The sequence below is a fragment of the Pyrgilauda ruficollis genome, unplaced genomic scaffold (genome assembly GCF_017590135.1).
Source record: "Pyrgilauda ruficollis isolate IOZ18807 unplaced genomic scaffold, ASM1759013v1 scaffold37, whole genome shotgun sequence".
Taxonomy (NCBI): domain Eukaryota; kingdom Metazoa; phylum Chordata; class Aves; order Passeriformes; family Passeridae; genus Pyrgilauda; species Pyrgilauda ruficollis.
Window position 1 is genome coordinate 12144182 of NW_024525156.1, and position 12150 is coordinate 12156331.

At 36.0% G+C, this 12150-nt stretch overlaps 1 protein-coding gene across 1 annotated transcript in view; it reads right to left on the minus strand.

Annotated features, from left to right (window-relative positions):
- Positions 1-1184: 1184 nt before the first annotated feature.
- CDH10 (cadherin 10) overlaps positions 1185-12150 on the minus strand; it is a 54987-nt gene continuing 44021 nt past the window's right edge. Inside the window, exons 8-11 of the mRNA XM_041475890.1 lie at positions 11545-11666; positions 4968-5076; positions 2831-3082; positions 1185-1944 (exon numbers count right to left, since the gene is read on the minus strand). Coding sequence (XP_041331824.1) covers positions 1451-1944; positions 2831-3082; positions 4968-5076; positions 11545-11666 — 977 coding nt within the window. The 3' untranslated portion in view covers positions 1185-1450. The remainder of the gene's footprint in view (positions 1945-2830; positions 3083-4967; positions 5077-11544; positions 11667-12150) is intronic.

A 12150-nucleotide genomic window follows, 5' to 3' on the forward strand; every position in this document is an offset into this window, starting at 1 on the left:
TCAAGTGTTTTTCTCCCACAGTAGCTAATACACACCTTTTAACATACTGGTTTGGCTCTGTAATTATTTAATCTCAGCAGCATTTCAAAATTGTCTTCAGTGCTTGCCTAGTACAAAATTTGTGTAACCTAAAGATTAAGGGAAAAGAAGAAGCATTTCAAAATGTTTTCAGATACCTAGTCTGTTTTGTGATAGCTAAAGTATATTTTTGGTTACAGTTGACTAGTTGCTGAGGTTTCTTTTTACCAGACTTGAGAAAACTCAGTAAATTGAGGGGAGGGGATGCTAGTTTTTGTGACATTTCCTCAGTCTTCAGATTGACGGCTTTAAAAGCGGTTGAAAAACAACACACAGTGCTTGTCAGCTAATGATTTGTCTTTGGAAAAATAGAGCTTAAAAAGGATGGAGCATCTTTTTACACTTTATCTGCTGCACTTACAGATCACTTCTGATAATGTAAGTATGATTCAAAATGGAGAACTATAGAACAAATAAACTGAGATTTTGAAACTAATGTTATGTGTTTGGATAGATAAATTGTGCCAACATGTTTTTAGAATAAGGCTATTTGAGGTGATACAAGATAGTATTTCATCTTTCTAGGCTAGAATATGATTAGTTCAGTTAAAAAATAAAACCAAAAAAATTCTCATAAACATTGAACTGTAGAAAGTAGCACTTCTGAGCAAGCAAGTAATTGTATAACTTGCTCCTGTCTCAGTGAGCATAAGCACTTCAGACTGTGTTGCATGTGTGGAGAATACTTCAGCACAGAAGTATTAGCAATTGGTTGTGATGTCACTGGAGAAATTCCATTTTCTCCTCAAGCATGAAACTCCTGGTGAGAACAGGCAGGCAATCATTAACATAGTTGTAAAAACTGGTTTATTTTTTAAAAATAAATACAAAAATATAAATATAAAACATTGGCAGATAGAATTTGATGAAATGAAGTTGCACAAACTTTTTTTTAAACCAGCTGCATATTACACTTATTAACACCACGTGTACATTTTGTTTTATTTTAATGTACAGAACAGGACATATTGGATTTTTTTCTTCTTCGCCATCTTAAAAGCTGCACTTGCAGGAATAGGACATGTACCTAACAGAAGCGGCTTGTACATGAGGTTGCTTAAGGGATTATCACCCTGTTCAAATTTCTGAAGGTAAGATATTTTTTATTTTACTTACTAAAATGTACAACACTGAATTTCCATAGCTTTGGCTCTTGGAAGTTTGATTAAATAAAATGTTGTATATATTCCAAGTGGCATCCTACTAGAAAGAATGAATGACATTAATGGACAAGTTTAAAACAAATTTTAAAAGGAAACCATTGTGCTGAGTGGCAGGAAAATTTTCCTGAATGTTAAATACTGTTGAGTGCAGAAGGTGTCTGTAAAATTACTTCCGCTCAAAGGAAAAGAAAAAAGTAGCCTACTGTAGGTTAAGAAGTGTCTTTGTCACTTTCTCCTCCACCGTACATCTCAGCTAGCTTATTAAACCGAGGGCCCCACTCTCGGAGGTAATCATAGTTTTGGTCTCCTTCGGTAGTACCTGACTCCAAGGAGCTCAAGGATTCAGCTATGGAATCGTTTCCTTCATAGGCATAGGTTGCAAGCGAGTCATACGGCGGCGCGGAGGGATCAGTGTCGTGCTCTTTTAGCCTTTGGTTAATGAAATCTCGGACATCTGTGTTGTCTGGTGCCGAAGGAGTCCTCCGTGGCACAAATAATGTTTCAGGAATAATATCTCGCCGAAGCTTCTTATCTTCCATAGCTGCAGGATTCCTCAGCGTGCCGATATCAAAGGCTTGGGTGTCTTCCTCTCCACCTCCTTCGTCATTGTAACTCACAATGTTGTCTCTGATGTCCTCTTTAGAAAGGATCAAAGGCTCCTTCTTTCGTTGCCTCTTCAGAGCAGCAAATAGCACCACTATAACTTAAAGAGGGAAACAAAGAATGGGTAAAAATCTCTATTTAACAATTTCTTAGCAGCAAATCCACCAGGTGCAAGAACTACATTTCAGCTACATTTCGCCAACTCATTTTTTTTTATAACTGGATAAACACCTCTATCTGTATAATGGTAGCACAATAAAGTCTGTATCAAAAACCTATTTTGCACACATTGTGTGCTCTGCCTTACAGGACCATGAGCTTGTCTGCATGCTCCTTCTGTAGCTGTAATGAGCATTAAAATAGCCAGGTCTATTCTGAAGATATTTTTCCTTTTTCAAGCTCAAAGGATATTGTTAAAAAGTGGGTTTGAGTTGAATTATAGGTCATTAAGTGTTATTCTGAAAACCACAAAATGGACGTATTGTAAAATTTTCCTTTTTTTTTTTTTTATTACAGCCCTGAAACCACTGGATAGACAGGGCTTTGATGTAGTAAAATTTCTGCTTACTGTTATACTGTTACATTACATGTGAAATAGATTCTGCATATTGATTTTTAGTAGTTATTCAAAAAAAAGAGATTTTTTCGCAAAAAAAATTAAAATGAAAGACATGAAAGCAATTTTTGATTATACTATTCATCCTCTCTGAACTTTCTTTTTTTGGACAACTTAACAGAAGAACATAAATGAGCTTCTGGCTGCACAGTGATAGCTTAACAGTCTGGGACTTGAATTCTTATTTACGGTGTTAAATTAGGGTTTGCCTTCATTTTTTCCTTTGTATTTTAAGCTGCAGTTGTATTCTTGCAAAATCCAGGATTATTAACTCTATCAATTTGCATAATTTTGTGAAATGAGTCAGGCCTTAAATATTTGTTCCTGGGACAAATATTTAAGGCAGGGGAAGACGTGTTTCTCTTCTTACCCAGCAGGATAATGATGCAGAGGAGAATGGCCACCAGTGCCCCCGTGCTGAGGCCGGCAGGGAGCAGCAAGGCCTCGGCGCTGCAGGACTGCATGTTGCCCCGGCTGTCACAGGCACACACGCGGATGGTCAGCGTGCCCGTGCTGCTCTGGATCGGGTAGTCGTTGTCCGAGATCACCACTGGGAGAAGGTAAGTACTTATTTCATGTCGACTAAAGCCATTCCTCCTCGTCAAAATCCTGGCAGTGTTATCTAGATCGATTAAAAGATACTGTTGTAAGCTATACAAACAGAAACCATATAATTCATAGTAGATGCAAATTACTGTATTTTATATGACTTCAAAATAGATCCTGATATCATAGTGATATCTCTGTTTTTCTAACAACATTCCCATTTGATCAGAAAGCTATTTATAAGATTTTAGGTACATCTGGCCTGCTTCTCTATGCCTCTGCACCACTTTGGCGTGTGATTTGAAAAGAGGATTTCTCAAAGCTTAAAATATTTTATAGATTAATGCATGCAATGTGTGACACAGTTACAGTTCAGGGCTGAAACCCTGAAACACAGGAACCAACCGAGGAAAAATAACCTTCCACTTTGTGCAGTTCAACAAGTACTCTGTTCTAGAAGATTCTTTCTATGGATCATCTGTGACAACACCCACAGGAATGCTGTCAACTCAGTATGAGATTTGCTAAACCAAACCACTTTCAACACACTGTAGAACAATGAATTATGTACCTTAGCACAGGAAGTAGGGCTTTTTTTAGATAGAAATTGTCTTAGGAATTCAGAAAATGTGAAAGATGGTTGGTATTCCTGCACATCTTTGAGAAGTGAACTTACTAAACTGTATCTGTAGCAGATAAATCTTAGTTGTGTGCAGGATACGTCAGCATGAAAAGCTGTCCACTGAGTGGCCAGAGGGAAGGGAAGGAATAGAAGGAATGAATAACAGGGAAAGACTATTTCTTCTGCTGTTAGAGCCACAATGCTAGAGTGACAGCCAACACCAGAGTTGATAACTGTTTAGTCCAAAAGAGAGAAAATACAGGTTTAGTGTGCACTAAAAGGAAAATTTAATTTTCATCATATTTGAGGGTTGCCTGAACTATGTGGTCAGTTATCTTGACAGCTAACTTCAGGCAAAACTAAAATAACCCATGTGCAAAAAGAAAGAAAATAATTACAGATAATAAGGAAATATTAAGATCTATACCTCTCTGTACTCAGGACCTAATCACCAAGATATAACGTTTGTTTAAAATATTAAATCATGTATTTTTTCACAGACTTCAAGATGTAAAGCACAAAGATTTTCTTTCTTGCTTCCCTTCACTGGTATTATGTATTTTAACATTATTTGTTTTCACTCAACATCAAAAATTAAGTGCCTTTAGGATCTTTAAATACCTCTTCTGCAAAGGATTTCATAAGGTATGCAAAATATTTTATTTAATTACTCCACTTTCTCTACCATTAGAAGTTTTTTTTTATGCTGTTGTTTGTAGTCTACTACATCCTGAAATATTCATCAGGAACAGAGGATTATTCCCTTTGCCTTTATGCCTTTGACACATTTGAAGACTGATACCACATCCCCTCTCATTTATGTCTTCTGTAATCTAGAGTCCTCTCAATTAGTCATACTAATAATGAAAGCCAAAATTCATAGTCTCACTTCCCCAACAGAAGCTTCTGAAAATTTTCTCTGACAAAGACAGATTGAGAAAGGATCAAAAGAAAATCCAAAGTGGCTCTTAGAACCATTATTTTCATTAATGGTCAGAAAGAAGCAAAACAGAAGGCCAGGGGAATCAGAACTATGTCACAAAAGGCTAAAATGAAAAATCTCAACTTGTCAGATGAAGGCATTTTTGAAAGCTTTTTTTCTTTTGTAGTCAAGTATTTCATCTGTTTCTTACGCCAAGCCAACACTTTTCTGATTTTCTTTATAACTTTTCTTATCACATTATTGCTTTATCTACACAGATACAAGTGTAGAAGTCCTAAACCTCATTCAGGTAAAGAATTCTTGATAGTAGTAACCTTCACAACTTCTCTATAGACATCAAAAGCAAATATATTTCAGGAATGTAAACTCCTTCCTTGGAACAGGCATGAATTTTACCTTCGTTATCCTGAACAGTGAAGTTAGGGTTAACGGCAGCTAAACTGAAGAAAAATTTTTGTCCACCAAGGGGGTCATCTTTGTCTACTGCACTTATGGTTTGAATAAGCTGCAGGAATAAAAGCAAGCAAACAAACAACAACAACAAAGAGACCAAATGCACCTAGGTTTTTGATAGAGCCGTCTGATCAAAGAAGATGAAAAGCATTGGAATAACATAGCATTCACACATATCAACCTAATATTTATTCTGTAAAATATAAAAACTAAACAAACGTTCAACAAGTGTCTTATATAAGTTTTTTTGAAAAAAGAACATCTGTATTTTTCATGTGATACTTCATGTGCACCTATATTTTTGTAGCTACATAGTGGACATAACTTGTGAGAATAGTTTTAGCTGTAGCTGGTAGTTTTTATACTTCATCTTTGATTCATCATTTTAAATTCAAATCAACACCTAAGACAGTAATTCACATGAAGTTTTCTGGTTTTGTGATAAGAATATAATTTTATCAAACAAATATTTTTGAAAGGGAAGTTAACATTTCAAATTACATTTAATCATTAAAGCATTTTTCTTAAACATGATTTTTCTATTTATTAGTATAGTATATATATTTTTCATTATATTAGTATAGGAGAACACACCAACATGATTCCTGAGATTAAAAATTCCAGTTATATTTTATGCATATTTCTACTCTTGTAAAACATTGTAGCACATCCTAGAGATGCACAAGTTTGGTGTGGGATGAGAATCAGGACTCATAATTCTCAGAGTAAGCTGCACCAGGTCAATTCCATACTCAGACTCAGAGCTTTCTGCAATGCCTACAACAAATTTTGGGTATTTTTGGGGAAAGTAATGGTAGCCCCTTTATCAGTACTTATTTACGCGTCAGGTAAGTGAATATGTGGCTTTTTCACTGAAATTTCTATACCTAAGAGTGGCTACATATTGTTTCCCAAGCAAAATGAATTTTTTACTTTTATTTTTGACTTTATTGCCTAACTGCAGTCTGGGGATTTTTTTTATACCATGGCATATAAAGTGAATTTAAGTCTGGATTTTTGTGCATGCATGCTTGAAGATTCAGTTATGTTCTTAAGTTTAACTTCCAAATATAGATTACCTTTAGTCTAGATCATTTTTATTCTTCATTTCTTATCCATCAATTCAAATTGCACTGCTCTTTCAACCATGGAATTACATCTAATTTTTAACACTATTCCTTGCCTGTGGTGTACTTGTTAAATGCTGTTTGTTTTTCCTCTTCCAGTTCTTCCAAATACAGCCATTTCTCTTCATACCACAGCTTTTGTCAGGTCTGATCATCTTTCACATCAACAACCGCAGTGCACTCCTGTTTGCCTTAAAAAATGGATGACTAACTCCCAACTTCTCACTTGTCCATCCAGAAAATAACAGTAAATATCCTGATGAGGCAAGGGTGGTATTTCTTTTAATATAGCAGCTTCCTTGCCTTTTCAACAGGAGTTTTGTCTTTCTCTAAATCTGTTTTCTTACATAATCCTCCATTAACTTTCTAAATGCATAAAACTGATAGTGCAAGCATAGAATATTATTTGTTTTTGAAGAATGAATATTTTAATTATTTAGTGGGCAATTAGCATATGAATTTTCAAAGATATTTACTAAATGAAATAAAAAACCCCACTAGTTTGTTTTACTTAACAACTAGAGACCATGAATACGGTCAGTTGTAGGTGTTAGGCTGTTTAAAATCAACTGATTTGCTGAGTGTTCATTATCATAGTTTTTTTTTAAAGAGTGTGTAGAATTGAAAGCATTATGTTGCAGTTTGAAAAATGTTTCCTGATAATACTGATTACTATTTTAACATGATAAATCCTGTTTTACATGTGGTTTCAAACAGGTTTTTTTCTCTTAGACCTGGCCAGCCATGGGAAAGCCCAATTACCTTGCAAATAGGGGTATAACACTCTAAGGTGCTTCTTTCTAGAAATGCCACAAAGCAGTAACTGCAGGGAAGCCAAGGATGTTACTCTGTATGATAACAGTCAGGAAATTAAGGGCGCAATAGCAATCATTAGGGTTGTTAGCCACTAAAAACTGATAAACCACTCGAAACAAGTTGGCTGTATGGTCTGCTTAATCCAAAAAAATTCATCTTTCTGCTTGGTAAGACCTCTGCAAGCATCAGTTCCATCAACTGTTTAGGTAGGTATTTTCTTCTAAAATATATTATTCATTTGCTTTTAAATTTAGGACAAAGACAATATAATCTGCTATTGAGACAAAGAAAGCAGAACTCTTTAGAAACCCTACATCAATTTGCAGTTCAAAAACTTTTTCTTCTCCGAGTGAAAAAAAGTAAACCTTTGAAAGTTTTTGATCAAGTAAAGCAAAGACAAAATTCTGATACTTGCAAAACCACTGGAAGGTATAAGATTTATGGCTATATAGTGAAGAAACTAAAGTAAGAATGAATCAGGGGAATTGGGAAAGAAAGAGAACAAAATTTCAAGTAAATTGATCACAAATTGTCATGTGTCAAAATAAATGAAAGGTGCAATAAACAAAGATAAAATAACACCTCAGATTAAAGGATTTAAGAAATTTTTATAGAAGTATCTGAAAAATGGGAAGGGAAAATTGAAAGCCGGAAAAAAAAACAAACTTCAGGGATTTTAGTTTTTCAGTAGATATGAATTTCAGCTATTTTCAATTTTTAGAAAGACACTTGGTGAATATAACAAGGATGGAAATATGAAGATCCCAAAAATCATGTTTAAGCAAGATTATGGTGAGAAAAGGATATCCTTTTCCTGATAAGGATTGTTATATGGGTCAAATGAGCTGATAACATGAAGAGCAGCATAAAAATAATTGGTTCAAGAAACCTAGTGTGTTTATATCATCTATACTGAATTAAGTTATGGGAAAAAGGAAAATAGACCCATGATTCATATTTTAAAATGGTTTTGAAAGATAATCCATTATGAGCTAGACCTATTCACGTAACATTTGGCCATGTGAAAAAGGGATGTATGGATTGGGTATAATGAAGGCTACTAACAGCAAGATAATAACAAGCCATTTGTTGTTATTTGTGTTTCGTTGGCAGACAATATATTTTACTTTGTAAGACCTGTATTAAGTTCTAAATTCTAGAAACAACGTGTTCTAGGAACTTCACAGTGGACTTGAGTCAGTTGAGGGTGCCCCGGCGGTGGCGGCAGGGCCGGGGCTGTGCCGGCGCTGCCCGGGCCGGCCCCAGGCGGTGCCGGCGGCTGCAGCGGCCCCAGCGCAGGGCACGGCTGAGCCCCTCAGCCCCGGGGAAAGCCTGGGCAAGGGAGGGCAAAACGCTGCCCGGCAGCCAGGGCTGAGCCAGGGGAAGCGAGCGAGAAACAGCCCTGCGAGCCCCGAGGGGACAGCGGGAGCAGGGACGGGGCAGGAGAGAGCCGGCAGGGATGGCCCTGCGGCCTGGCAGAGAGCCCGGCCCGGCTGCGCCTTCCCTGCGGATCTGAAGGCGATCCCATACTGCAGATTTATCCTGAAGGAATGCAGGAAATGCTTACACTGGGGCAGGGAGAAGTGTGAGGAGGAAGGGGTGTCCGAGAAAAGAAAGTCAGTAGTGAAGGGGGAAGGTGAACCTGGGAAGAAGGGGGGTATTAAGGGAAGTTGGTTTAGTTCTTTGTTTCTCACGATCCTACCCCATGTTTAATGGACAGCATATTAAGTCACTTTTCCCGAAGCTGAGTCTGTTCTGCCAATGATGGTAATTTGCAAGTTTGTCTCAAGCCATTTATTTTTCATCTTTTGTCCCCATATGCTGTTGAGGGGGAAGGAAGTGGCTCATTGGGCACTTGGCTCCCAACCAAGGTCAACTCCTGCCTTCTTGTCTTTTGGCAGATCATTTACAAATAGAGGGCCTCTCTTCTGAGATCTACTATAGGGAAAATTAATATATGGAAAAGTTATACTCAGCTTCCATGCAAGATCTCTCTAAAGCACGACTGACTTCTGCTTTTTAAACTGATCTTATCTTTTACATTAGAGGATCTTTGGAGGCTGGTAGCTGAGCTGCCAGACATGTGGCAGCTGGGAGCTGACAAAACCAGTGGGATTCCATCTGTCCGGATGCCCAGCTCCTGGCTCTTCTCACCTGGGGGCAGAGGACAGCTGAACTTCTTTGGTTGCAGGGCTGCAGCAGTCTGAGCATTTTGCTGCTTTATTTCCCTGAATATTGAGGGAACTCCTATTGAGTCAGCCTTGTGTAGGTCACACGAATGCCTGTGTCCTCTTTATGCCATCATACCAAGACTGTCCTCATTTTTGGGAGGAGTCAAAAGAACAGCATCCACCAAAATAGCATTCTGCCAGAGGTGCTGCTTGTGTATAGCTTGAGATTTTTGAGATAGGATATTTGCATCGTTTGTAAGTTCACAGTACGATCTGACATCAGCAGTAATAGCAAGCAGGAAAACCATCACAGGCTCTTTGAGTCATTCAGACTACAAAAGTCACATTTCTCTCTTGCTATATATTTGCATATATATGTATGTTTGTATACATGGATTTATGTGCAGCCCTCTAGGTATCATATGTAGTATGTGTATGTTTATATATATGTATGTATAAGATTTAGGCTTCTGTACAAATTAAGTAAATGGGAAAGTATAATATTCATTATAATATCTGTCTTAGATGGGAAATAATGAAACAAATATCACAGAATCTGTGATTGATGAAGCATCATTACTTTCAGTTACCTAATAGATATAAATTTCATGGATCAAATGCAATTATGAAAACCTGAAAGGGAAGAAAAATAGCTGAAATGTGGGAGGAATCAAGCTCAGAGAACCATGTTCAGTTTGGATTGATTACATTCTCTCAGGTTAGATTGAATTCGAAAAATAAAAAGTCTTATTTATGAGCTGCCAGTAAACAAGAAGAATATAATTACATTCAAATAGATTATTCATGTTATCCTGCATTACATTTTTTCTCTTCTTGCGAATTGTTTTATTTAAGCAATCATTTGCAACTCAGTTTTCGTAAAAAATGTTTATATTTATGGCCTTCTCGATAACCTTGGCAGGTTTTTTCTGATAAAGACACTACTGAGCCCTATAACAATTTAAATAAGGATTTGTGGATACGTAAACTTATTTAGCATCTCATTTATTAGTTATAAATGATTAGTGCTATTTTATTCAACTTTTTAACTGACAGCCTATTCTGATTGTAAGCAATAAAACAATGCAATGTTGAAATACTTTTATATTTACTTTTAAATTATACTGACTTTTATAGTCTAGATAGCACAGAAAAAACTGTTCCATAAAATACATTTACATGGAAATTGAACTGCTCTCTTAACATTTCCTGTGCACTCTAGACCTAGTAACCTGCACAGAAAAAAGTCTGAAACCTCAGATGAGTAAAATTTGTGGATTCATGCTTTTTTTTTTTTTTTTTTTTTTAACACAGGATGGTTTTTTTGTGAAACTGGAAGAGGAAAATTCAATGTTTTTCTTTTACAAGTCTTAATCCATATGTCATATTAAAAATTATTAAAGTATTATTTTAGCATTTATAGTAGACACTTCAACTGTCCAAAATTCTACATTTTTAGCCAGTGCTTTCTCTTTATCTAACACCTTGAATTCTCTTGCAACTGCCAGAGGAGACAAATGCACTTGCTCAGTACCTTTAGATATTTTATAAATATTATAAATTTGGGCCTCAAATTCTTTGTTATAAGTTCAAACTGATGTCACTTTGGAAGGAAGAATGGCAACCTGAATGCGAAATTTGCAATACAACCTGAATGTTATCCCTGTGGGACTCCAGCAGTTAAAACAAGCTGGCAGTTTTACCAAATTCTGTTCAAATGTACTGAAAGGGTTGCACTGAGGTACTACTGCTACCATTTTAAAGGCTTTATTATGCTCTGGGATGTGTAATAGGAAAACATTTTTTAAACAGTTCTAATAAACAACTGCCTATTAGACATTAGGTCTTACGCAGTACAGTCTTTTCACTTAAATTGAAGTACACACTGTGTAGCCTCTAAGAAGCAAAAGAAAATATTATGTTGCCATTAAAAAAATGTATGTTTTCTTTACAGAAATTTTTGGTGTGATAATGAAAGATGAATCTAACAGTTGAAAAAAAAGTGACAGATTTTTGGTTTGTAGTCGCTGTCTGCATGGATTGAATTATATCTGAATTTTGCTATTGGAGAATTACTAAAAATACAGATCAAACTTTTTAGTTACATATAATGTTCTGATTTGTGAAATTAAAGGCATAGTGAATCATGACCATGTCATGGACATATCTCATCGGGATTTAACAGCAGTACAAGGTTAGTAAGGAAAAGTGGTGATTGAAAAACTGATGCACTTGTAACATATTGAAATTTCACTCTAGGCTTCACTTACAGAGCTTCTTTGCTTTCATTTTTAACATTTCAAAAACTAATTTAGATATGATTTTTCTTAAGCAATTGGCAGGAATGATCTACAATTGAGTTCTCTAGGAAAACTGGATAGTGGGAAGTGTTTATCAAAGGCATACCTGTCCAGCTCTTGCATTTTCACAGACAAAAGTGTCGTAGAATACTGCAAACTGTGGGGCATTGTCATTAACATCCAAAATTCTTACATAGACAGGAACACGAGTAGTATCTTTGGGGTTGTCTGACAGTAGAAGAGAGAAGAAACATGAGATTGTTTTCTTATTAAGAGTTTTCTGTTTTCTTCCAAATTTCATGAGCAATACACATGCACGATGAAGTTTGAATCTAGTCAATATTTAGTTTACAAACCAGTAGCAAGTCAGAATCAGGCCTTCTGAAAAATAAGGAATTTTTTTTGTGTGGAGTAAAAAAAAAAAATGAAGTATTGGCATCTAGTGAGCAATTAAGTTTTACATGAAGATAGGGGGCTGCAAATGTTAATAATATATTCAAATACTGTATATGAAAAGTATGCCCACTACTACAATAGCAAATTTGAAATCTGATCACTTGGTGGGCTCAATTTTTGTAAGGTTTTGATCTTTAATTTTAAAATTCTTTGTATATCTAGTTTGTTTCACAGAGAAAAGATATCAAGGACATAATTTGTGAATTGTGTTGGTTTTGGCTGGGATAGAGTTAATTTAATTGAGGACATGCATACG